Raw genomic sequence first — 27662 nt, 5'->3', positions numbered from 1 at the left:
TTCAGTTTAACAGTAGTTTATTTCAGTATACAAGTAAATAGTATTACAGTCTTACATACAGCTCTTTAAAGAACATTATTGATTTATGTGTTGGCTTGTTGGTTTAAGGTAAATAAAAAAGGCTTTGTAGTCCTTTAAGGTTTGTAGTTCTGTAGCTGTTGGTAGAATCCGGGGTTTGGACGAATCGACGGCCTCGCCTGCTTCACCTGGTCGTACGCATCATCAAAGGAAAGCTCCTCCCTCAGCATCAGGTATCCAATCACGATGGAGGAAGAACGGGACACTCCGGCATTACAGTGGACCAGAACCACACCGTCCTATGGAAAGAAACATACGTGTAAGACAAGAAAACGAAGGGAACAAACATTTAATGACAACCTAGATATGTTTAACTGGTCAGAGTGGAAAAAGAAAACAAGGAAAATGGACAGTTTGTAAAATAAACAGGTTTAAAAATCATGCTCCTCGTTCATCGATGGTAATTTGCTAGCATTAATATTTAGCTGTTTGTTAGACTAAAAGTGTGATTTAGTTTTAAAAACAACTCTCAACTTGAAGCACTTTTCTTCTATTGTCACAGTAACACTGGAAACAACAGAGGATCTACAAACTACAGATATCTGATTAATTTGATTCTTATTTGTCTGTTGTATAAACACTGCCTGCAGTTCAACCAAATAGTTCATGAATTTTTATCACGACTGTTGGTCACAGCAAATTCACTAAAGGCTTCACAAAATTGTGATGAAAAGTGCAGAATTTTTGTTTTTTTAAATAAAATATAGTTAGAAGAAATGGCTGATTTTTGGTGAATCTTTAAATGACATGTAGAATTCGGTGATTTTGATGAAATATCTCGATTTTAAGCTTAGATTTTGGTAAATTTTCCCAGCAAAACCAAAAACTCATGAAGGATTATTTCAAAAGTACGTCCAACATTTTTTCAAGTGATTACACATTTTACCAATTTTTTGTGCAAACACAGCCTGCAGTTCAGTTGAAAAATCCTTGAATTTTTGCTCACATAATTCTTGGTCTCAGTCGATTCACTAATATCTTCACCGTTGCGATGAAGAGTGCAGAATTTTTAGTTTTTCATAGAATCTGGTTCGAGCTAATGGTTGATTTTTTGTGAACTTTCAAATGAGACATCTAGAATTAGGTGATTTTGATTAAATATTCTGATTTTAAGCTTAGATTTGGTTCATTTTCCCAACAAAACCAAAACTCACGAAGGATTATTTCAAAGGCATGCCCAACATTTTTTCAAGTGATTACATGTTTTACCAACATGTTGTGTAAACACTGCCTGCAGTTCAACCAAAAAGTTTCTGAATTGTTTTCACATAACTGTTGACTGCAGCTGAAACACTAAAGGTTTCACAGTTGTCTTAAAGAGTCCAGAATTTTTCATTTTTTACAGAATCTGGTTGCTGCAAACGATTGATTTCTGGCAAATTTTTGACTGAGACATGTAGAATAAAGGGATTTTTCATGAGATATCACAGTTTAAAGTTTAGATTTCTTCCTTTTTTCCAGTGAAACATCTCGTTAAAGATGATTAGTTGGTAGTTGAGGGTTAATAGAAAAACATGTAATTCTACCAACACAGACCTCAGTCATATTGTGACAGAAGTTTCTTTAGAATCGGAACAGATGTGACTGATTTTAAATGAGTAAATATGTCCCTGTGACATTTAAAACTTGCTAACATGCTCTAATAAATGAAGGTCGTGTTTGCTGAAGCTCCAGAACTCGTTTCTCTGCATTTTGTTCGTGTTACTTCTGACTTTCCTCTGAAAGACCGAGCATGTAGAGCAAGTTGAGACGGAATAAATCTGCGGCTGTGAGAGAGTATGTCAAAATTTGCAATATGATTAATATTAATGTTGATGTAATTATTTTACCGCCTTGAGTGCCTAGCTGGAAATACATTTTTAAAATTCCAGCCACATCTTTAGACAATGCGTGCTCGGCTCTGCATCGACACATTCGTCTCTTTTATTGAACGTGGAGCGGAACTGAAACCGTAAGCACATTTTTGATTTTCCACGTCAATCAATACCCATTGAGGGACATGAGACTTAAATTGGATCTCTGTAACTGACGTGTTATCTGTGCTTTTCTTTTTAAAGTAGAACCCAATCAGGCAGCTCCTCAGGGTGAAATAAAGTCTAATGAAGAACAAACACAGGATGGAATCAGTGTTTTATCAGCTACTATCAATCAGAAATGTTCTGCTCTTTTATAGTATCTGTGCTGCAGTCTGGACAGTTACATATCAGCTCTTATTGTCCTTCCTTTTGGAGAAACTTCTGACTCCTCTGAAGGAGTTGGCAGAAAGAGACGAGTGAGGGAGGCCACTAAGAGACCTATGACTCCTCTGAAGTGGTGACCATGATGCTGCCACCACCATGCTTCAGTGATGTCTCTAGACTCTCTCTAGTAACTCCTTCAGAGGAGTCATAGGTGTAGGTACATTTTTTTAAATTAAAAACTTAAATTCACATTTTAAATAAAGTTCTTGTATTGTATTCTATTGTTTTTAAATCATTGACGTTACTTTGTAGAAATCTGCTTTCACTTTTTTTAAAGAGTCTTTTTGGGGGGAAATTCTTGTGATTAAATTGAAAATTCAAAGGTGAAAAGCAACAAATTTTTTATCTATCTATCTATCTATCTATCTATCTATCTATCTATCTATCTATCTATCTATCTATCTATCTATCTATCCATCCATCCATCCATCCATCCATCCATCCATCCGGTTATGGACTTTGGGAATGTATTATTTTAATGTCCTCACAAAGATAGTCATACAACCCTTTGTTATTGTGTGTTTCTCTCTCTCTCTGTGTGTGTGTGTGTGTGTGTGTGTGTGTGTGTGTGTGTGTGTGTGTGTGTGTGTGTGTGTGTGTGTGTGTGTGTGTGTGTGTGTGTGTGCGTGTGTGTGCATGTGCGTCAGGAGATTGACCGTAAGCACAACATAATGTGATGTGAGCACTGATATGAAAACACTCAACTCGAGCGCAATGAAATAACAGCAAAACAAGAAACTCTGACAAAACCAAATTAAGTCTCTGTGTTTGCTGTGATGGATTATCTTGCTCAGGCAATTTTCAGTCTGCAGAACTTTTCTGTACTTCTTTTTTTTTTCCTCCAAAAGGAAGGAAAACAAGAGCTGATATGTAACTGTCCTGACTGCAGCACAGATACTATAAAAGAGCAGAACAACGTTTCTGATTGATAGGAGCTGATAAAACACTGATTCCATCCTGTGTTTGTTCTTCATTAGACTTTATTTCACCCCGAGGAGCTGCCTGATTGGGTTCTACTTTAAAAGAAAAGCACAGATAACACGTCAGTTACAGTTCCAATTTAAATCTGCCATCCCTTAATGGTGGCAGCATGATGGTAAGCATGGTGAAGGCAGCATCATGATGGTAAGCATGGTGGAGGCAGCATCATGATGGTAAACATGGTGGTGGCGGCAGCATGATGGTAAGCATGGTGGAGGCAGCAGCATGATGGTAAGCATGGTGGTGGCAGCATCATGATGGTAAGCATGGTGGAAGCAGCAGCATGATAGTAAGCATGGTGGTGGCAGCATCATGATGGTAAACATGGTGGAGGCAGCAGCATGATGGTAAGCATGGTGGTGGCAGCAGCATGATGGTAAGCATGGTGGTGGCAGCATGATGGTAAGCATGGTGGAGGCAGCATCATGATGGTAAACGTGGTGGAGGCAGCATCATGATGGTAAACGTGGTGGTGGCAGCATCATGATGGTAAACATGGTGGAGGCAGCATCGTGATGGTAAGCATGGTGGAGGCAGCATCGTGATGGTAAGCATGGTGGAGGCAGCATCATCATGGTAAACATGGTGGAGGCAGCATCATGACGGTAAGCATGGTGGAGGCAGCATCATGACGGTAAGCATGGTGGTGGCAGCATCATGACGGTAAGCATGGTGGAGGCAGCATCATGACGGTAAGCATGGTGGAGGCAGCATCATGACAGTAAGCATGGTGGTGGCAGCATCATGACGGTAAACATGGTGGTGGCAGCATCATGACGGTAAACATGGTGGAGGCAGCATCATGACGGTAAGCATGGTGGAGGCAGCATCATGACGGTAAACATGGTGGAGGCAGCATCGTGATGGTAAGCATGGTGGAGGCAGCATCATCATGGTAAACATGGTGGAGGCAGCATCATGACGGTAAGCATGGTGGAGGCAGCATCATGACGGTAAGCATGGTGGTGGCAGCATCATGACGGTAAGCATGGTGGAGGCAGCATCATGACGGTAAGCATGGTGGAGGCAGCATCATGACGGTAAGCATGGTGGTGGCAGCATCATGACGGTAAACATGGTGGTGGCAGCATCATGACGGTAAACATGGTGGAGGCAGCATCATGACGGTAAGCATGGTGGAGGCAGCATCATGACGGTAAGCATGGTGGTGGCAGCATCATGACGGTAAGCATGGTGGAGGCAGCATCATGACGGTAAGCATGGTGGAGGCAGCATCATGACGGTAAGCATGGTGGTGGCAGCATCATGACGGTAAGCATGGTGGTGGCAGCATCATGACGGTAAGCATGGTGGAGGCAGCATCATGAAGGTAAACATGGTGGAGGCAGCATCATGACGGTAAGCATGGTGGAGGCAGCATCATGACGGTAAGCATGGTGGTGGCAGCATCATGATGGTAAACATGGTGGTGGCAGCATCATGATGGTAAACATGGTGGAGGCAGCATCATGACAGTAAGCATGGTGGAGGCAGCATCATGATGGTAAACATGGTGGTGGCAGCATCATGATGGTAAGCATGGTGGAGGCAGCATCATGACGGTAAGCATGGTGGAGGCAGCATCATGACGGTAAGCATGGTGGTGGCAGCATCATGACGGTAAGCATGGTGGTGGCAGCATCATGATGGTAAACATGGTGGTGGCGGGATCATGAAGTGACGTTTCACATGATGATACTGCCACCACCTTGCTCCTACAAACCGGTGGAAGCAACAAACTAAAGTCCAAATCCTGGACTACATCATCACTGGTGAGTCTCATTAATCTGATGTGTTCCAGACTCTCTCTTCATGGACTTTTATTAACATTTCAGTTTACAAAAGACATAAAAAAGCAGAGGAAAGTACATGAGAGAGGTGTTTTGTAGTTTTCAAACTGTGTCTTCTGCTCTCTGTGATGTTTCTGGACCAATATTGGTTCTGAAATGTGGAAATTTTTCCCAAAATCACTTCCCACAACTCGCAGGATATTGTCTGTTCATCCTGCATCTGTTAACAGCTCAGATCTGTGACGTGTTGGAAGGAAAATGTTGATCATGGAACCTGGTGAGATCGCTGTCGCCCTGTTTACAGAGGAGCAAGTGGGGAGCTCATTAAGCCGACACATTCAGATGCCGTCAGATTAACGGAGAGGAGTCTTCTTAATTAAAGGGGCTTTAATTAAAAGTGCAAAAAAGGATTAAAAAACAAGTAAATTTAAGGCGATTCCAAGTAAATTTAGTGGCTCAAACAGCCACTAAGTGAAAACACCCTCAATCTGATATAAAACTCATAGCTGCTCATGTAGAGTAACTAGAAAAGACTAGTGAGGGAGGCCACCAAGACAGTTATGACTCCTCTAAAGGAGTTACAAGAAAGAGAATAGTGAGGGAGCCCACCAAGACATCTATGACTCCTCTAAAGGAGAAAGACACTAGTGAGGGAAGCCACCAATACATCTATGACTCCTCTAAAGGAGAAAAACACGAGTGAGGGAGGCCACCAAGACACCTATGACGCCTCTAAAGGAGAATGACACTAGTGAGGGAGGCCACCAAGACACCTATGACCCCTCTAAAGGAGTTACAAGAAAGAGAATAGTGAGGGAGGCCACGAAGACATCTATGACTCCTCTAAAGGAGAAAGACACTAGTGAGGGAAGCCACCAATACATCTATGACTCCTCTAAAGGAGAAAAACACGAGTGAGGGAGGCCACCAAGACACCTATGACGCCTCTAAAGGAGAATGACACTAGTGAGGGAGGCCACCAAGACACCTATGACCCCTCTAAAGGAGTTACAAGAAAGAGAATAGTGAGGGAGGCCACCAAGACATCTATGACTCCTCTAAAGGAGAAAGACACTAGTGAGCGAAGCCACCAAGACATCTATGATTCCTCTAAAGGAGAAAGACACTAGTGAGGGAGGCCACCAAGACACCGATGACTCCTCTAAAGGAGAAAGACACTAGTGAGGGAAGCCACCAAGACATCTATGACTCCTCTGAATGAGAAAGACACTAGTGAGGGAGGCCACCAAGACATCTATGACTCATCTAAAGGAGAAAGACACTAGTGAGGGAGGCCACCAAGACACCTATGACTCCTCTAAAGGAGTTACAAGAAAGAGAATAGTGAGGGAGGCCACCAAGACATCTATGACTCCTCTAAAGGAGAAAGACACTAGTGAGGGAAGCCACCAAGACAGCTATGACTCCTCTGAAGGAGAAAGACACTAGTGAGGGAAGCCACCAAGACAGCTATGACTCCTCTGAAGGAGAAAGACACTAGTGAGGGAAGCCACCAAGACATCTACGACTCCTCTGAAGGAGAAAGACACTAGTGAGGGAGGCCACCAAGACATCTATGACTCATCTAAAGGAGAAAGACACTAGTGAGGGAGGCCACCAAGACACCTATGACTCCTCTAAAGGAGTTACCAGAAAGAGAATAGTGAGGGAGGCCACCAAGACATCTATGACTCCTCTAAAGGAGAATGACACTAGTGAGGGAGGCCACCAAGACACCTATGACCCCTCTAAAGGAGTTACAAGAAAGAGAATAGTGAGGGAGGCCACCAAGACATCTATGACTCCTCTAAAGGAGAAAGACACTAGTGAGCGAAGCCACCAAGACATCTATGATTCCTCGAAAGGAGAAAGACACTAGTGAGGGAGGCCACCAAGACACCGATGACTCCTCTAAAGGAGAAAGACACTAGTGAGGGAAGCCACCAAGACATCTATGACTCCTCTGAAGGAGAAAGACACTAGTGAGGGAGGCCACCAAGACATCTATGACTCCTCTAAAGGAGAAAGACACTAGTGAGGGAAGCCACCAAGACAGCTATGACTCCTCTGAAGGAGAAAGACACTAGTGAGGGAAGCCACCAAGACAGCTATGACTCCTCTGAAGGAGAAAGACACTAGTGAGGGAAGCCACCAAGACATCTACGACTCCTCTGAAGGAGAAAGACACTAGTGAGGGAGGCCACCAAGACATCTATGACTCATCTAAAGGAGAAAGACACTAGTGAGGGAGGCCACCAAGACACCTATGACTCCTCTAAAGGAGTTACCAGAAAGAGAATAGTGAGGGAGGCCACCAAGACATCTATGACTCCTCTAAAGGAGAAAGACACTAGTGAGGGAAGCCACCAAGACAGCTATGACTCCTCTGAAGGAGAAAGACACTAGTGAGGGAGGCCACCAAGACACCGATGACTCCTCTAAAGGAGAAAGACACTAGTGAGGGAAGCCACCAAGACATCTATGACTCCTCTGAAGGAGAAAGACACTAGTGAGGGAGGCCACCAAGACACCGATGACTCCTCTAAAGGAGAAAGACACTAGTGAGGGAGGCCACCAAGACATCTATGACTCATCTAAAGGAGAAAAACACGAGTGAGGGAGGCCACCAAGACACCTATGACTCCTCTAAATGAGTTACAAGAAAGAGAATAGTGAGGGAGGCCACCAAGACATCTATGACTCCTCTAAAGGAGAAAGACACTAGTGAGGGAAGCCACCAAGACAGCTATGACTCCTCTGAAGGAGAAAGACACTAGTGAGGGAAGCCACCAAGACAGCTATGACTCCTCTAAAGGAGAAAGACACTAGTGAGCGAAGCCACCAAGACATCTATGACTCCTCTAAAGGAGAAAGACACGAGTGAGGGAGGCCACCAAGACACCGATGACTCCTCTGAAGGAGAAAGACACTAGTGAGGGAAGCCACCAAGACACCTCTGACCCCTCTAAAGGAGTTACAAGAAAGAGAATAGTGAGGGAGGCCACCAAGACATCTATGACTCCTCTAAAGGAGAAAGACACTAGTGAGCGAAGCCACCAAGACATCTATGACTCCTCTAAAGGAGAAAGACACGAGTGAGGGAAGCCACCAAGACATCTATGACTCCTCTGAAGGAGAAAGACACTAGTGAGGGAGGCCACCAAGACACCTATGACTCCTCTAAAGGAGTTACAAGAAAGAGAATAGTGAGGGAGGCCACCAAGACATCTATGACTCCTCTAAAGGAGAAAGACACTAGTGAGGGAAGCCACCAAGACAGCTATGACTCCTCTGAAGGAGAAAGACACTAGTGAGGGAAGCCACCAAGACAGCTATGACTCCTCTAAAGGAGAAAGACACTAGTGAGGGAAGCCACCAAGACAGCTATGACTCCTCTGAAGGAGAAAGACACTAGTGAGGGAGGCCACCAAGACATCTATGACTCCTCTAAAGGAGAAAGACACTAGTGAGGGAAGCCACCAAGACAGCTATGACTCCTCTGAAGGAGAAAGACACTAGTGAGGGAAGCCACCAAGACAGCTATGACTCCTCTGAAGGAGAAAGACACTAGTGAGGGAAGCCACCAAGACATCTACGACTCCTCTGAAGGAGAAAGACACTAGTGAGGGAGGAAACCAAGACATCTATGACTCATCTAAAGGAGAAAGACACTAGTGAGGGAGGCCACCAAGACACCTATGACTCCTCTAAAGGAGTTACCAGAAAGAGAATAGTGAGGGAGGCCACCAAGACATCTATGACTCCTCTAAAGGAGAAAGACACTAGTGAGGGAAGCCACCAAGACAGCTATGACTCCTCTGAAGGAGAAAGACACTAGTGAGGGAGGCCACCAAGACACCGATGACTCCTCTAAAGGAGAAAGACACTAGTGAGGGAAGCCACCAAGACATCTATGACTCCTCTGAAGGAGAAAGACACTAGTGAGGGAGGCCACCAAGACACCGATGACTCCTCTAAAGGAGAAAGACACTAGTGAGGGAGGCCACCAAGACATCTATGACTCATCTAAAGGAGAAAAACACGAGTGAGGGAGGCCACCAAGACACCTATGACTCCTCTAAATGAGTTACAAGAAAGAGAATAGTGAGGGAGGCCACCAAGACATCTATGACTCCTCTAAAGGAGAAAGACACTAGTGAGGGAAGCCACCAAGACAGCTATGACTCCTCTGAAGGAGAAAGACACTAGTGAGGGAAGCCACCAAGACTGCTATGACTCCTCTAAAGGAGAAAGACACTAGTGAGCGAAGCCACCAAGACATCTATGACTCCTCTAAAGGAGAAAGACACGAGTGAGGGAGGCCACCAAGACACCGATGACTCCTCTGAAGGAGAAAGACACTAGTGAGGGAAGCCACCAAGACACCTCTGACCCCTCTAAAGGAGTTACAAGAAAGAGAATAGTGAGGGAGGCCACCAAGACATCTATGACTCCTCTAAAGGAGAAAGACACTAGTGAGCGAAGCCACCAAGACATCTATGACTCCTCTAAAGGAGAAAGACACGAGTGAGGGAAGCCACCAAGACATCTATGACTCCTCTGAAGGAGAAAGACACTAGTGAGGGAGGCCACCAAGACACCTATGACTCCTCTAAAGGAGTTACAAGAAAGAGAATAGTGAGGGAGGCCACCAAGACATCTATGACTCCTCTGAAGGAGAAAGACACTAGTGAGGGAAGCCACCAAGACAGCTATGACTCCTCTGAAGGAGAAAGACACTAGTGAGGGAGGCCACCAAGACATCTATGACTCCTCTAAAGGAGTTACCAGAAAGAGAATAGTGAGGGAGGCCACCAAGACATCTATGACTCCTCTAAAGGAGAAAGACACTAGTGAGGGAAGCCACCAAGACAGCTATGACTCCTCTGAAGGAGAAAGACACTCGTGAGGGAGGCCACCAAGACACCGATGACTCCTCTGAAGGAGCTAGAAGCTTTAGAGTCAGTCTGGTGGTGTAATACTGAACAGAACGGCTGAACTGATCTCGTTAAATCGATGCCATTCGGAGTGAAACTGAGTCAACATTGTGACTTTGCTGGTGGAATGACCCTGGCTTGGTGCTGCAGCAGGTAATCGGACCACCTTTGTGCTGAGCAAGCTGCAGATGCCAGTGAATGCATCACGGAGAGCTAGCGGATAGCTGCGTGTGCACACTGACATGTTAGATTAGCTGGCAGATATGAACGGAGGCGTTCTCAGGCTGAATCCAGCTCCTCAGGGAAGCAGAGCAGAAGTGTTTAAATAGAGTTGATGTTCTCTGGCTCTTATCAGGGATGACCATGAAACTGATGTGAGTCTCTGAGCTGCCAGTGAGGTTCTGCTTTAGTACAGGATGACTCAGAACATTCATGAAGTACATGAAGGTATTTAGACATCACCACTGCACACTACTGCTGCTGTTGCTAGGGAAAAACTGCAGTTTTAGTCCACAGTCACCTACAGATTAGTACATATAATCGTGATGTAAACACAGTTAGTAAGATATTTTACAGCAGGGGTGTCCAACATGCGGCCCGTGGACCAAAAGCGGTCCTCCAGAGGGTCCAATCCGGCCCTCAAAGTGTAAAAATTCCAGAGAAGACATTAACCCTTTAAGCTTCAGTCAATTCCAGCCGTTTTCAGTACAAAAAATCGCTAATATTCTATTTTTAAATTAAAAAAATGATGAAAAATACAGGGAATATTGGACGCGCATCGCGAGGTACATTTCCTTGAAAACGACCGATTCGTGGATTTTATACCGACTTCAAGACATGTTTTGGACAAAATAGTTTACTGGCTTGTGTTGTCTGGATGTAAAAGGTTGGATTATGGCCGTTTTTTGTGGAATCTTTTTTTCTGTGTGTAATAATGAACCCAGAAATGTGAGTCGCGCTGTGTGCGTTGAAGCCGTGTATAGAGAACGGATGGATGAATATTTGTTTTTGTCGGACAAATGTGTTTTTCTCACCCGCTGTGGTAATCGCATCTGAAAGTGGTTTATACCGGCGGATTCATGAGAATCTAAGCTTTCCATCGGCGTATAGTGTTTGTATAATCGTGTTTGCAGCCGTCGGACATTCTTGAAATTCCTATGCAAATTAGTAGGTGTACCGCCGGCGGTACACCTACGACGCACTGAAGCGTAAAGGGTTAACTGCAAATTGTAAATTAGTAAAACTATAAATTTAAAATAATTTCTACACCATGACAAGTTGTTTTGATCATAAAGTAAAATACTAGATTATTCATTGTTCTTTTGTGCCTCGTTTTTGTAATATTTTGTCTTGTTTTTGTTTTTTGTCAGATTTTTCTGATTGTTGTCATTTGTCTCATATTTTTGCCGTTTTGTGTTTCCTTTTTGTCTCGCTTGTGTTTTTTGTCTAATTTTTGTCGCTTTGTGACTTTTTGTCCAATTTTTTGTTTTGTTTCATGTTGTTTTTCTCCTTTTTTTGCCAATTTGTTTAATGTTTTTGTCATTTTGTGTCACATTTTTGCAATATTTTGTCTTGTTTTTGTTGCTTTTTGGTCTTTTTCTGACCAAATTTGTCACTTAGTTTCTTGTTTTTGTCGTTTTGTGTTTCCTTTGTGTCTCTTATGTTTTTTACTTATTTTTGTCGTTTTGTGTTTTGCTTTATTTGTTGTTTTGAGCATTCTGTGTGTCGCTTTGTGTTTGTTGTCTCCCTTGTGTTGTTTGTCTACTTACATTGTTGTTTTGTTTCTCGCTTTTATAATTTTTTCTCATGTGTCATTAATGAAACATTTTTGTCTTGTTTTTATCGTTTTGTGTTTTTTTTAGTCGCTTTGTAACTTTGTTGTTGAATTTATTGTCTCTTTTTTGTTTTGTTTTGTGTCATTTGTCTCATTTTTTTATGATTTTGTTTCTCATTTTTGTTGTTTATGTCTCATTCTGCAAAATTTGGTCTTGTTTTAGTTGTATTTTTTGTCTGACTTTTGTCATTTATCTCATGTTTTTGTCATTTTGTTTCTGGTTTTTGTCATTTTGTGTTTTCTTTTTATCTTGCTTGTGTTTTTTGTCTTATTTTTGTCATTTTGTTTCTCACTTTCGTCATTTTTTGTCTTGTTTTGTGTCTTTTTTGTTGCTTTGTAACTTTTTTATCAATTTTTTTGTCTGTGTTTTGTTTCTTTTTATGTCATTTGTCTTATGTTTTGCCATTCTATTTCTCACTTTTGTCATTTCATGTCTCATTTTTGTAATATTTTGTCTGATTTTTGTCATTTTGGTATCAGTCGAAAAGTCCTGCTTGGGCTCCTACTGGCTTCACAGTTGCACCGATTAGCACAGAATTTTTATTTTTTTATGAAATGTGGTTCAAGCAAATTGGGGGTTTTTTTGGCAACTTTTTAAATGACACGTAAAATAAAGTGGCTTTGATGAAATATCGCGATTTTAAACTTAATTTTGGTCATTTTCTAGATAAAATCACACGATTGGCCAAAAAGTCCCAAATTTGTTGTCAACTGACTGTTGACAAGGTTTCCAATGGTTTCATAGTTGGACCAATTATCACAGAATTTTTAGTTTTTTACAGTGTAGTAGGAGCTTCTGTTAATTTTTGGCAAATTTCAAAACAAGGCATGCAGAATAAAGTGATTTTGATTAAATATCCCAATTTTAAGCTTAGATTTAGCTCATTTCACAGAATTTTTGTCACATGATTGTTGACAACAGCTGAATGGCTTCACAGCTGCATTGATGAGTGCAGAATTTATTTTTGTTTCTTACAGAATTTTGCTGGAAGAAACAGTTTATTTCTGGTAAATTTGTAAACAAGACATGTAGAATAAAGTGATTTTGATTTAATATCACAGTTTTAAGCTTAGATTTGGTTGATTTTCTAGATTATTAACTGAAAAATCAGAATATTAATTTTATTTATTTTATTTTATTATTTTTGCAAAATGTGGTCCAAGCACATGTTTTATTTTTGGCAAATTTTTAAACAAAACATGCAGAATTAAGCAATTTTGATCAAATGCTGCAGCTTTAAGCTCAGATTTGGTTCAATTTTTCCAACAGAACAGCTCAGATGAGCAGTTTGGGAACAATTGGAAAACTGAAAATCCAACAATGCAATGTTGCTGTTTTTACAGTTTCTGGCAGATAAACGGTGTCATTTCTGTGATTTTTTTCAAAGATAAGATGTCATTTGTGAGGTTCAGAGGGTTAAAATCTTCCTCTTTATCTGTCGTCAGAGTGTAGAAGTGGATGATTTCTTGCTAATCAGGCGTGTTTACCTGATCTCTGGCCTCATCTATGAAGCAGCTGCACTCTTCCAGGTACGAGGTGATGTCAGTGTCGGGGAGGTCGAGGATCTGCAGCGTCTTGTAGACCAGCTGATCTGGGAGCAGGTTGGAGACTCCGTAGGCCACGTTCAGCACATGAGACACCTGACGGGACAAGAGACACCTTCAGAGGACGAAACCTGAGCCTGGACTCGCTCTGGAAGGATCTTTCTGCTCGGGACAGACATCCTGTCGGCCATATTGATGACCTGACAGCGCCTGGATGTGACTGAGGGAGGATGAGGAGGAGGGAGGAAGACGAAGAGCGGCGAGCAGAGAGGGAAGACAGATGGCAGCGATTCATTTTGCAGTATCTGTCTACTCTCACTTAAATTTAGCTTACCTCAGAGGGCTGAACTCTCTGCTCTGTTACATCTCAGCGTCGCTCTAATGTGTTCTGCTGTCAGGCTGCCGGTTTCCTCTAACATCCTCGTCCTCATGCCAAGCCAGGCGCTCGCTGCACTATATTTTTATTATCGACAACAAACCCCATTAAGGGCCGAAACAAACGAGAAATTGATCCCGTTAACTGATAGAGTTTGTTCTTTTAGTGCCACAGAGCTGCACTGAAAACACCCCAAACACTGCAGCAGCATTTTGATTCACACACGGAAATAACGCCAACATGTGCTCTGTTTCCTCCTGTCCTGGTGCTTTATTATACAAAAATAAACCTGCACGTTGTTTTTAGAGCAGACAACAAGAGAAAACCTATTAACTGGCTGCTTTTCCAGCTCCCAAATGGTGGAAATCCATTTTTATTGCGTTTTGTTTGCATTAATAACTTGGAAGTGTAATTTCTCCAACCCCCACAGCTACATGTCCACACTCTTAATCAGGTTCTACACAGAAACTGAGGAACCAATAATCATCCAGCTCTGTGTAGCTCCGCCCCCTCACCGCTTCCAGGTGAACCAATCAGAATGAGTAACTGCCTCTCAGTCCACCAGGTTTATTTACTTCCTCCAGCTTCTACAAGTCTTTTTGCAATCGATCCTGTCCAAAAAGACGTGAAAAATTGTCCAAAATGACTCGACGGATGCCCAAAACTAATCTAAGTGTGTTCAAAATGACTCAAAACTCATCCAAAATTCATCAAAATATGTCCAAAACACCTTAGAGTTTGATCAAAATGGCTAAACACGCATACAAAAGTGATTGAAATGTGCCCAAAAAGACTCAGAAATTGTCCAAAATGACTCTAAAATGCCCAAAACTAATCCAAGTGTCATCAAAATTACTCAAAATTGTCCAAAATTAATCAAAATTCATCCAAAATTAATCAAAATAAGTTCAAAATACCTCATAATTTGACCAAAATGACTAAACACCCATACAAAATTAATTAAAATGTGCCCAAAAAGACTTTAAAATGGACCAAACTAACTCAAAAACATTGCCAAAAATAATCAGTGTCTTCAAAATTACCAAAAAATCATCCAAAATTACTCAACTCTCATCCAGATACTAATTAAAGTATTCAAAATTTTAAAAAGTGTCTTCAAAATCACTCAAATCTCATCCAAAATTTATCAAAATGTGTTCAAAATACCTTAGAATTTGGTCAAAATGACTAAACACCCATACAAAAGTAATTGAAATGTACCCAAAGACTCAAAAATTGTCTAAAATGAGTCAAACTCATGCAAAAAGAAGCAAAATATGTTCAAAATAACATCAAATTCGTCCAAATTGACTCTAAAACTCTAAAATGTCTGAAATTTCCCCAGATGTTCTGCTGTTAGAGTGAACAGAACAGTCTTCATGCACTAAAACTCATCAAATGACCTGAAAACTCATCCAAAATTAACTGAAATCAGTTCAGAATTACTCAAATTTGCCCCAATTCACTCTAAGACACAGAAACTGCACCAGAGAGAGAAGACAGAGGGAGTTTTCTTCCTGAAGGGGGCGGGGCCAGCAGCAGCTCAGCTACATTTAAAGCTACAGACACTGAAACAGCATGTTTAGAACAAAACCAGGAGATAAACCGTCATGGTGAAATAAACCAACTTTGGGGTGTTTTGAGCTAAATTTTTTCTTTCCTTAATTTCCTGGAACAATATAGGAACTTAAATGAACCAAAATTACCACAGAAAGCTAATTTTCCTGCGTTGTTAGCGGCTAGATGCTGAAAATACAACAAATAAAGAAGAAAATCACAAAAAAGCTGCAATATTCTGATATATTAATTTGTTTCTGATCATTTTCTGGCAATTGTACTATGAAATAAATATTTATTATTTATAAATCATGATAAAAACTTACTTGTGTTTGATGCGCTGAATTAAAAGACAATTATTTGATTAAAAGACGTGTAACTGAAGACTACAGCTGCTATTTATAAACTGTATCTAGTTCTATTGGTTGTTTTGATGTATTTATTTCAGCAGTTTTAATTGATTTTAATGGATTTTTGTCATTTTTATGATCAGTTTTGGAGGCAGAAACCTTGAAAACACTGAAGCAGCCAATCAGAGACTAACTAATATCAGAATCAGGATCACAGCAACCAGGAACTGATGCTTTCTGCCAGTCTTAACTAGATTTTTACCAAATAAACACACCTAATGCTGCTTCACCATGTGTTTTTTTTTTAGTGTTTTCAGGCTAACTGTGGAGTCTCCTGGGCTCAGACTAACCCAGGACGGTCCAGGTTTTAGGGAGTCGAGGTTTCCTCCCAGAAACCGGAGCTGAATGTGTCGCTAATCTGTCCGATTCATCATCCTGAGACAGCAGCAGCTTCCAGCAGCACTGCGGAGCCTCTACTGTAATCACCGACTCCCTCTGCTGAGCCCCACCGTCACTGCATGACCATGGAGCTGCTCCGGCTGCAGGAAGCTGCATGGCGCCGAACATGCATGAGATCGTTACACGGCGAGGACGCAGCATGGATGTGGACTGACCTTAAACCTCTGCAGGGTGTCCAGGTCGTGGGCGGCGTCCTGAGAGGCTGGAAACAGGACAGACAGATTTAATGAACTTATTAAACAGCTTTAAATATAACATTAATGAGCTTCTCTGTTGTTATTCTCACATGACAGAAACTAAAATTACAGTTTAATTGAGCTCAGAAACACCAGCAGGGCTTAATGTCCAACATTGGTTTTTTTGAGCATCCAAAATGTGGACATTCTGCAAAATTATTTAGCAGAATTTGTCCTTTTTATTTTACAGATGTTTTCAGTATTTCTGAAATACGCAAAAATCCAGAAATAAAATGTGAATTTACACATTTGTTTAATAAAAACACTAAAAACCCGCACGTATGAAAAATTGTAAAAATGTTATAAATTTTTAAAGAAATTTTAAATTTACACTTTTGGGAATTTTTCACAAATATTTCCTTTTTAATTAATAAATGAAACAGTTAAATTAAAATTTAATTGCGTAAATATATTTCTCAATTTAAATAGAGTTAGTGACAACAGAAAAGAAAATATATGAATATATGTATTACAAGTAAACTAGATTTGTTGTTTAATGAGGATATTTTTTATAACTACGGATGTTTTCACAACAAAAAAGCAAAATTAACATGTTTTCATCAGTGTACAAAGCATCAGTAATCTGTCAAAATCCAGATTTATAGATGAAGAGTTCATTTGCAAAAAGAGATAACTCCATTTAGATAAATTTTCAGAAAACTTTTTTTATTGTTTACTTGAGATAAAATCAATCAAACTGAAGTTGAGTGGATTTGACTCAGTAGAAAATACATGACAAAAGAGAGAAAAAATATATTGTTAGTATTATTATTATTATTATCTCAAGTAAACAATAAAAAATAAGTTTTCTGTATACGGAGTTACCTGTTTCTGCAAATGAACTCTTCATACATATATAATCATTATATGCTGTAGGTAATTTAACAGTTTTTACACATGTAAACACCTTTTATTAAACATTGAAAAGCTAAACATAAACAAAACAAAAAAGGGAAAACGTGAGCTCATCACAAAAAGTATCTTTATTATGGAAAACTACAGTACTTTTATGAGATTTTTATTTCTTCATTTCTTGGGAAACCAAAAAATCACAGACAATACTCATAACATCACCTTAAAAAAGTATTTATTTACATGTTGACAGTAAATAATGTTCACATCAAACAGAAATTTGTTTTTTTACAATGTTTGACTGTAAAATTACTAATTTTTTTTACTGTATTTAAATCAGAAAAAAACATATTTTATGTATATAAAGGACTGAAAAATTGCAAATAATTTTTGACTTTTCTTTACAGATGTTCTCTGTTTTGTTAAATAACATTTCATAAAAATAAAAGATAAAAAAGCATTAATATACATAAAAATAATATGTATTATCAATAATGTCCACATCAAAAATCTGTATTTTTACAAACAGTGGTTTGTTCTTTATCGTTGTTTGAGAGTAAAAATAAACTGCCTTTTTCTATTTAAATCAGCCACTTTTTTTCAGATATCTGCAGATATTTTCACCATATTTTAATAATAGTTTTTGTCTGGCAGTCCTGCTTTCCTGATTTTTTAAAAATGTCAATATCATGGGAATATTGGCATTTTAATTATTTTTGCTTTTATCATTTTAAATGGAATATTTTTGGGTTTCAAACAGTCGCATTAATAAAACGGGTGAACTGAAAAATCACTTTGAGCTGTGGGGAAATGTGGCAGATATGTTTGACTGTTTTCTGACTTTTTATAGATTCCAAAAGTGTTTATGTTATCATGAAAATAATCCTACAGAATAACAAACCACACAACATCCAGAGTCTGGCCTGATGTAGTTAGAAACTGGTAAAAGCTGCAGGACATGAGCAGCGATAATCGACCAGCAGGAAAACAGAAGGTTTGAGTAAAACATCGTCCAGCTACAGACAGAATCAGATCATTTGTAGAGAAGAAGCAGAAAAGTGCTGAAACAAACACTCGATATTCTCTACGTCTCCTGGAAGGATTTTAGTGAGCAAAGACGTTTTCATGACAACAACCTTCAGAAGGGCAGAAGTTTGACTAAAGCAGCAGAGAAGAAGGTCAAAGAGGCAAGAAAAGGAAAAAAAAACAACAAACATTAAGAAAACCTGGAGCAGAAAATCAGTGAAGGTTTGTCTGATCAGCACTGAGGAGGAGAAGGAGATTCTTCTTCAAAGGGAAAACATTTGCTCTCTTTGCATTAAAACTGGTTTTAGATGAAGCCGAGGAGTCAAAGAGGAAAACCAAAACCTAAAGGAGGGTTTGGAATGGAGCCATCTGCTGCCCATATGTGTCATTAAAAACAAGGAAAAGATGTAAAGAGACGAATCCGCGGAGAGACGCCAGGATATATTCAGCACTTACAAACCGTTTATGAAGCATTTTTAACCTTCTGAACTGCAATAAAACTAACGGATTTGGATGAAATTTTCAGGGAAAGTCAGAAATGACACAAGGACCAAGTGATTAGACTTTTACAGTGATGCGTCTTATAGTCTGGATCCATGGATTTGTTAAAGATTTCTGTATCATTGTGAGATAGCGTCACTGTAACCATGACAACAAGAGAACACTACATCAGCTGATTGTGATCCTACTACAAATCCACCTCTGAGGACTTATCAGGACTTATCCATCAGAAATGATCCAAGGAACAGCTGATTAAATTATGAGGGTGTTTCTGAGTCCCATCAGTTCCCACCACCTGCTACATGTTTAGGTCACATGATTCAGTATCTGTACATAACATACACATGCAGAACACACGCCTGTGCTCAGTGTAAGGTCATTTAGTTTGTGGGTACATCTGTATTAAATGAACATATTCTATGCTGCCGTGATTTCTGATCATCAAAAAATAATAAACAAATGCTGCATTTCTGACATATGGGGGAATGAGCAGCCTTGGAGGAGGACTGAGCTCTGAGTGCTTTTCTAGTTATTGTTGTTTATAAATGGTAGTATTTTAAAGAAGCAGGAAAAATGGATTTAAAATCATCTGTTTTAGGAGAAGTGGTGGGATTAGAGAAGTTTCCACTCCCTCCTGCTCCTTTCTGAGCAATTTATTCATTGTCTTTCGTGGTTGAAATGTTCAAAATAAACTTCATCAGACATCATGTCTGCTTGCTAGGACAGATTAGGATAAAGACTGGAAACAGGGTCCGTTTATTTGGAACAGAACTGTACACAACCCCTCCTAAAAACAATGTTTCTTAACCTTTGTGTCGTCCTGTGGGCCAAATTGACCCGCTTTAAAGTTTGAAAATGTGGAAAATAATAGATTTTCACAGTGAAAACTTCCACATTTTCAACATTTTTGGGAAATTTGTGAACATTTTTTGGTGGAAAAAAAGAAATGTTTCTTTAAGAACATTCTGTAAAAAAATCAACCAAAATCCAGTGAAATTCGCTGTTCTTAAAGAAAATATTAGAAGTTTTACTGATATACATGGAATCACTTTAGATATTTTTAGGATTTTTTTAGAAGATTTTTACTCATTTTTTGAAAATATTTGCAAGAATTTTCTTAGCAAATTTCTGGGATTTTTTTAAAGAAAATTTTTTAGGGAAACCTTTAAGGAATTAGTGGAATTTCTTACTGACGGTTTTGCGAATTTTCAGAAATGGGGGATTTTTTTGCTGAATTCTTGGATTTTTTTTTTAGACACGGGAACAATATTTTTGGTGCCTGTAAATGAGGACAGCGGGAGGGTTAAAGCGGTGAGTCTCTCCCTCTAATAACAGATCAGTGTTACTGTGTAGAATAGAACCTTCCAGTGAGGGTGTGAGTTGTTGTGAACTTGATGGAAATGAGCAGCGTTCTGAGGAGAGTCACCTCTGCTGATCTGAACAGATGTAATATTTTATTGATCCCTGCTGGGAGATTCTCCCTCTGACTCTCTGCTGCTCTGAGGTCAGCGGCTCCAGAGCTGAAGGACGAGCAGGACGGATTCATGCTGACATGTCGGCACGTCCACCTCCAGCTGAAGCTCAGCCTGAGACCAACCCACAGCTAATGGCAGGGATTTATTAGGAGTTTATTGACTGAATATTAAGGACAGATTGGAGGACTGACGACTGACAGTACAGCTGACTAAGTGTTTTAAAGTGACTCACTGGTTCAGGACAAAACAGAAAAGATCTTCTACTGTTATTATTACAGAGCTGATTGGATTAACTGCTGCAGTTCCAGTGATTATAGTTGTACTAGTTAACCCTCTAAACCAGAGGGGTCAAACATGAGGCCCGCGGGTCTAAACTGGTCCTCCAGAGGGTCCAATCCGGCCCTCAAAGTGTATAAATTCCAGAGAAGACATTTTTGTCAGATTTTTGTCGTTTGTCTTGTATTTTTGTTTCTCGCTTTTGTCATTTTTGGTCTCATTTTTGCCATTTGTCCATTTTGTCACTTTGTAACTTTTCTGTAAAATTTTTTTTGTCTCTTTTTGCTTTGTTTTGTGTCATTTGTCTCATTTTTGTAGCATTTTGTCTTGGTTTTGTTGTATTTTGTCTGATTTTTATGTTTCCGTTTTGTCTTGCTTGTGTTTTTTGTCTTATTTTTTGTCATTTTGTGTTTTGCTTTATTTGTTGCTTTGAGCATCGCTTTTGTCTCATGATTTTTTTGTCTTGCTTGTCTCATTTCGTCTCGTTAGTCTAATTTTCTGTCATTGTGTGTCTCATTTTTGTTATTTTGTCTCATTTTTGTTATTTTGTGTCTCATTTTTGTAATATTTTGTCTTGTTTTTGCTATTGTTTGTCCGACTTTTGTCGTTTTGATCACAAAGTAAAATCCTACATCATTCAGTTCCAGATATCTGTGACTAAATGTTTTGTGCCTTTGTAGAAACTTGATTTAGATTTTGAAATTTAATTTATTTTTCTTCAAAAATTTCAGGTTCTTCATAATGTTTTGTAAAAAGATAATTCCTTAAATGTGAACAGAATGTACTTTTTTGCACTAAAACTAAGGAAAGATCAGGAGTTGTGGTTATTTACAGGTTACTATGCTGTGGTATTATTGGTCACTGGAGATCAGATTGGGCTGAATGTGGAACCTGAACTAAAATGAGTTTAACCCTCCTGATCTAAACTTGTTCTTTTTTATTGCAATGTAAAGTCCTGAACTTTATGAAAGAATAACAACAATGAAGAAAGAGAGAGAACTCAGGAACATCTTTTGTGCAGTTAGGATGACAGAAATTATGGAAAAAGTTGAATGTTTTTGATTATTTATTTTATAAAAAATGTAGAAAATGGAACTAACACGTGCCACATTTCCCCACATGTTGACCAGTGTTACCAAAACTGGGAAATACGTGTTGGCTGTGCATACTTTAGATATTTAACTATTTTAAACTAGTTTCTGTATGTGTCTCCTATCTGCTCGGTGGAAACACTGCCTGCAGTTCATCTGAAAACTCTCTGAATTTTTGTCATGTGATTGTTGTTCTCAGCTGAGTCATGAGTAGCTTAATGATTGTACGAAGACGGTCAGAATATTTATTTTTTTACAGGATCTGGTTAATGCAAATGGTTTATTTTTGGTGAAATTTTTAAATAAAAGTAAACGTGATTTTTGATATGGTATAATGATTTTAGGCTTAAATTTGGTTTAGCACAGAAGAGAACAAAACGTTACAGATGTTTGGAATATTAGCTGCAATACTGGTAAAAAAAATGTTGTGGTAGTGGTAGTAGTACTACACATAGTAGCAGTAAAAGCAATAGTAGTAATCTTACATAATGCAGCAGAAGTAGTACTGCTGGGGACTGTAGTAATAGAAGCAGTACTAGTAATATTAGCTGATGCAGTATTGGTCGTAGTAGTAGTAGTGAGTGTAGCAGTATTAAAAGCAGTAATATTAGTTGTAATATTGGTAAAGCTGATGCAGAAGTAGTTGTAGTGAAGGGCATAGTAAAAGTAAAACAGTACTAGTAATATCAGTTGATGCAGTAGTAGTAAAAGTAGTAGTGATGGGTGTAAAAGTAAAGCAGAACTAGTAATCATAGTATTAGTAGTGCTGAAAATAGTCAAGGTAATGCAGTAGTAGTAATGTTTGTGGTTGAAGTAGTAAAAGCAGTACTGGTATTATTTGTTGATGCACTAGCAGGATTTATGATGGGTGTAGCAGTATTAAAAACAGTACACGTAATAATAGCTACTGTAGTAGTAGCACCAATGATGATGATAAATGGTAAAGTTAATGCAGTAGTTAGTAGTGAGTAGTAGTATGTAGTAGTGAACGGTAGTATCAGTAATCTCACCCAGCAGTAGTTAGTAGTAGTATGTAGTAGTGAACAGTAGTATCAGTAATCTCACCCAGCAGTAGTTAGTAGTAGTATGTAGTAGTAAACAGTAGTATCAGTGATCTCACCCAGCAGTAGTTAGTAGTAGTATGTAGTAGTAAACAGTAGTATCAGTGATCTCACCCAGCAGTAGTTAGTAGTAGTATGTAGTAGTGAACAGTAGTATCAGTGATCTCACCCAGCAGTAGTTAGTAGTAGTATGTAGTAGTGAACAGTAGTATCAGTAATCTCACCCAGCAGTAGTTAGTAGTAGTATGTAGTAGTAAACAGTAGTATCAGTGATCTCACCCAGCAGTAGTTAGTAGTAGTATGTAGTAGTAAACAGTAGTATCAGTAATCTCACCCAGCAGTAGTTAGTAGTAGTATGTAGTAGTGAACAGTAGTATCAGTAATCTCACCCAGCAGTAGTTAGTAGTAGTATGTAGTAGTGAACAGTAGTATCAGTAATCTCACCCAGCAGTAGTTAGTAGTAGTATGTAGTAGTAAACAGTAGTATCAGTAATCTCACCCAGCAGTAGTTAGTAGTAGTATGTAGTAGTAAACAGTAGTATCAGTAATCTCACCCAGCAGTAGTTAGTAGTAGTATGTAGTAGTGAACAGTAGTATCAGTAATCTCACCCAGCAGTAGTTAGTAGTAGTATGTAGTAGTAAACAGTAGTATCAGTAATCTCACCCAGCAGTAGTTAGTAGTAGTATGTAGTAGTGAACAGTAGTATCAGTAATCTCACCCAGCAGTAGTTAGTAGTAGTATGTAGTAGTAAACAGTAGTATCAGTAATCTCACCCAGCAGTAGTTAGTAGTAGTATGTAGTAGTAAACAGTAGTATCAGTAATCTCACCCAGCAGTAGTTAGTAGTAGTATGTAGTAGTGAACAGTAGTATCAGTAATCTCACCCAGCAGTAGTTAGTAGTAGTATGTAGTAGTAAACAGTAGTATCAGTAATCTCACCCAGCAGTAGTTAGTAGTAGTATGTAGTAGTGAACAGTAGTATCAGTAATCTCACCCAGCAGTAGTTAGTAGTAGTATGTAGTAGTGAACAGTAGTATCAGTAATCTCACCCAGCAGTAGTTAGTAGTAGTATGTAGTAGTAAACAGTAGTATCAGTGATCTCACCCAGCAGTAGTTAGTAGTAGTATGTAGTAGTGAACAGTAGTATCAGTAATCTCACCCAGCAGTAGTTAGTAGTAGTATGTAGTAGTAAACAGTAGTATCAGTAATCTCACCCAGCAGTAGTTAGTAGTAGTATGTAGTAGTAAACAGTAGTATCAGTAATCTCACCCAGCAGTAGTTAGTAGTAGTATGTAGTAGTGAACAGTAGTATCAGTAATCTCACCCAGCAGTAGTTAGTAGTAGTATGTAGTAGTAAACAGTAGTATCAGTAATCTCACCCAGCAGTAGTTAGTAGTAGTATGTAGTAGTAAACAGTAGTATCAGTAATCTCACCCAGCAGTAGTTAGTAGTAGTATGTAGTAGTAAACAGTAGTATCAGTAATCTCACCCAGCAGTAGTTAGTAGTAGTATGTAGTAGTGAACAGTAGTATCAGTAATCTCACCCAGCAGTAGTTAGTAGTAGTATGTAGTAGTGAACAGTAGTATCAGTAATCTCACCCAGCAGTAGTTAGTAGTAGTATGTAGTAGTAAACAGTAGTATCAGTAATCTCACCCAGCAGTAGTTAGTAGTAGTATGTAGTAGTGAACAGTAGTATCAGTAATCTCACCCAGCAGTAGTTAGTAGTAGTATGTAGTAGTGAACGGTAGTATCAGTAATCTCACCCAGCAGTAGTTAGTAGTAGTATGTAGTAGTAAACAGTAGTATCAGTAATCTCACCCAGCAGTAGTTAGTAGTAGTATGTAGTAGTGAACAGTAGTATCAGTAATCTCACCCAGCAGTAGTTAGTAGTAGTATGTAGTAGTGAACAGTAGTATCAGTGATCTCACCCAGCAGTAGTTAGTAGTAGTATGTAGTAGTAAACAGTAGTATCAGTAATCTCACCCAGCAGTAGTTAGTAGTAGTATGTAGTAGTGAACAGTAGTATCAGTGATCTCACCCAGCAGTAGTTAGTAGTAGTATGTAGTAGTGAACAGTAGTATCAGTGATCTCACCCAGCAGTAGTTAGTAGTAGTATGTAGTAGTGAACAGTAGTATCAGTGATCTCACCCAGCAGTAGTTAGTAGTAGTATGTAGTAGTAAACAGTAGTATCAGTAATCTTACCCAGCAGTAGAAACGGTCTGACTACGCCGACCTGGAGGTCCAGGCTGGTATCTTCTACAAACCCACATCCTCCTCCGTCCTCCTGCAGCTCCTCCACCTGCTCCACCGCTTCTCCTCCTTCTCCTCCATCACTCCTCCTCTCCAGAAACCTCCTGCCCGTCACCGTGGTAACCCGCGTGCTCTGCTTCTTCAGACGCTGCTTGGAGAATCCCTGGATCTCCTGAGACAGTGAATGCATCACAGCAGGACGCAGCTAAAACAAACGAAAACAAAGAGGAAGTTTTATGTTTACAGCGGATTATCTACAAGTTTATTAAAGCAGATGAATAAATAAAGTGGTGGAACGCTGTACTAATATACCACCACGATAAAACAACAAACTAACTCTTCTAGTACACTTTACTCTGTTTTACTTTATCCTACAATGCTTTACAAGTGCAGAACATACAGTAGATTTATATTACACCGTTTCAAAGCAGCAAAACTGCGTACATAAAGTAAAGTTGAACAGAAAAGTGTGCACGAAGCTGTTTAACGTGTACAAGTCACAAATACGCTCCCTGCTTCGTTCACCCACCTGCTCTAAATGAACTGAATTAAAGCGAAATCCTGCAACAATCTCTGGTTTAAATCCGCTTTAGATCATCACTGGTACATTCATTCAGCTGCTGTGTTTAAAACAGGACCGAAAACGTGTTTAAAGAGCAGCGACTGGAGCCGCAGTAATGGATGAACTGTCGGAAGCAGCGTCAAAAATATGAGGCCTTCAGGAGCTCACAGTAAAATAGGAAACTAGAGAGATTTAAAGAGGACCGTGATTTACTCAAATACCCTCATGTTGTGAATCAAAGCAAGAGGCCAAAAAACTTTACACTCTTTGTTACCTTTGTGCACATTGTTGTCTCAAAATTATAAAAGCAAATATCTATTAATTTAGTCACATAAATGTGTGTAAGAATTAATTTGCATATAATAATGATAATAATAATAATAATAATAATAATAATAATAATAATGTTTAAATTAGTAAATTTATATGTTTAATTGCAAATTCCTAACCTCAAGAACTTTAAGTATTTTTGCATTATATACACTAATGTAGCTTATTGATTTGAATATTTAATATTTAAATTAGACTGACAATTTTGTACTGCTACTATAATAATAATGTAGGTTGTGTCTTAATATTAAATTAGCAATGTAAATATGTATTTTATATAATACTGTAAGTTCCTAACTGTAATATTTAAATAATTTGGTTAAATTTGTGTTAGACCGCTATATAATATTGTAGGGTCTTAACTTTAACATTTAAATTAGTCAGGTGCATTTGTGTAACAAATATAATATTTATAGGATCTTACCTACAATAGTCAAAATAGTAAAGCAAATGTTTATTATCCAAAACATTGTAGATTTTCTTTACTTTAAGATAGAATATGTTTAGATGTATATTTTAATAGTTAAATTAGGCAGGGAAAATTGTCATATATATAATATTTTCGATTCCTAACTGTAATATTTAAATAAGTAAATATATACGCGTTGTAGGTTTTTTACATTAATATATGAATGAGTTAAGTGAATTCATATATATTACTGTAGGACACTCAGGCCAAACGACTCCTCAGTGTTCTGCTTTGAGGCTATCCTGTCCGAGGTTCCCTGAACGCAGCCCGCAGCCTGGTTGTAGAAAGCAGGACACCTCCTTCATCCCGGAGACCGAAAAAAGCAGGAGACGGTGGGTGGAGTACAGGAAGCCGCTTCCCCGAAAATCTCATCGAACATGGGCGAAATCTAACAATCCACCGACCACCGCTGCTTTTTCCTCTTCCTTCTCCGGACCCCCGGCACAGGACGTTTGGGCTCGTTTGGTTTTTTATTTTTCTGGATCGAGGTTTGACCGAACATCGAAGAGAAGATGTCTCGGGGAGTGATCCAGCCCAGCCAGCAGAAACTGGCTGAGAAGCTCACCATCCTCAACGACAGAGGCATCGGGATGTTGACCCGAGTTTACAATATCAAAAAGGTTGGCACACACGCACGCACATGCACGGTTAGATGAACACGAAGCACATAAAGCTGAGGACGGATTCTTTATCTGGAGCATCTACATCCAGTCAGTGTTAACGTTAGACAGCAGCTAGCTCTGATTGTCACTCTCACTGTACCGATAGCTGCGTTAATACATCCCCTTCATGTTATTTATAGTGGCCACGGTTAAGAATTTAATAAATATGGGTAAATATGGCTGAATATGCACCTGCATTATCCCAAATATGTCCCATTAGCATCCCTGGAAGCAGCCAGTGGGCACAGCTAGCCTAAATCACTGTTAGCTTGCGGTAAAGTAGCTCGTCAGTTTATCGGTGTAACTTGATTTTTATTTGGATTAAAAATAAACATTGGCATTTTCCCTGAGCGGCAGATTATAAATATATCAACCACAGAGCATAAATATGTTAAAAAAAAGCGGAATGTGGTAATATTTGACCAACCGTCAGGCCTCTGGTTAGCGTTAGCAACCTGGTAATGGCGGCGGCTGCTAGCCAAGCTAAGCCAAGCTAGCAGTCGGGCGTCGTCTCTGCTCCAGCAAAAAGCTAAAACACGAAGCTCCAAAACATTAAATCACAGAAACGGCTGCAGTCTGTCAGTTAGTTCCCCTGGATTTGACCCCAGGGTTTATTTTTCTACCAAGCTACCTGCTAGCTGCAGTGAGCTTGTAAGAAAATGAAACTAAAACAGTGATTTAATGCAGCTTATTGTCGGTTTATTTGATTTATTTTGGTCGAT

General features: G+C 39.3%; 2 protein-coding genes across 6 annotated transcripts in view; one reads left to right on the top strand and one right to left on the bottom strand.

The window, feature by feature from the left end:
* Positions 1–27493, bottom strand: LOC110967721 (dual specificity protein phosphatase 19-like). Of its 2 annotated transcripts, none has more exons than XM_051959710.1 (5): positions 27368–27493; positions 24870–25122; positions 16303–16349; positions 13349–13501; positions 1–317 (listed from the first exon to the last, which is right to left on the bottom strand). In XM_051959710.1, exons 2-5 carry the CDS (start codon positions 25105–25107, stop codon positions 135–137), a joined length of 621 nt encoding a protein of 206 aa, XP_051815670.1. In that variant the 5' UTR covers positions 25108–25122; positions 27368–27493; the 3' UTR covers positions 1–134. The 2 variants fall into 2 exon arrangements, with proteins under 2 accessions (XP_051815670.1, XP_051815669.1); XM_051959709.1 differs by lacking the exon at positions 27368–27493 and adding an exon at positions 25447–25625.
* The window catches only part of nckap1 (NCK-associated protein 1), a 76815-nt gene continuing 75711 nt past the window's right edge, over positions 26559–27662 (top strand). For 3 of the 4 annotated variants that reach the window (XM_022217410.2, XM_022217409.2, XM_022217408.2), the window contains exon 1: positions 26559–26898. In XM_022217410.2, the coding sequence (XP_022073102.1) occupies positions 26791–26898 (108 nt within the window). In that variant the 5' untranslated portion in view covers positions 26559–26790. The remainder of the gene's footprint in view (positions 26899–27662) is intronic. The other variant, XM_022217411.2, reaches the window with a different exon arrangement.

Source organism: Acanthochromis polyacanthus, chromosome 15 (genome assembly GCF_021347895.1).
Source record: "Acanthochromis polyacanthus isolate Apoly-LR-REF ecotype Palm Island chromosome 15, KAUST_Apoly_ChrSc, whole genome shotgun sequence".
Lineage (NCBI taxonomy): Eukaryota > Metazoa > Chordata > Actinopteri > Pomacentridae > Acanthochromis > Acanthochromis polyacanthus.
The sequence above is the reverse complement of the archived record's forward strand: the minus strand, read 5'-3'. Positions and strand labels throughout refer to the sequence as shown.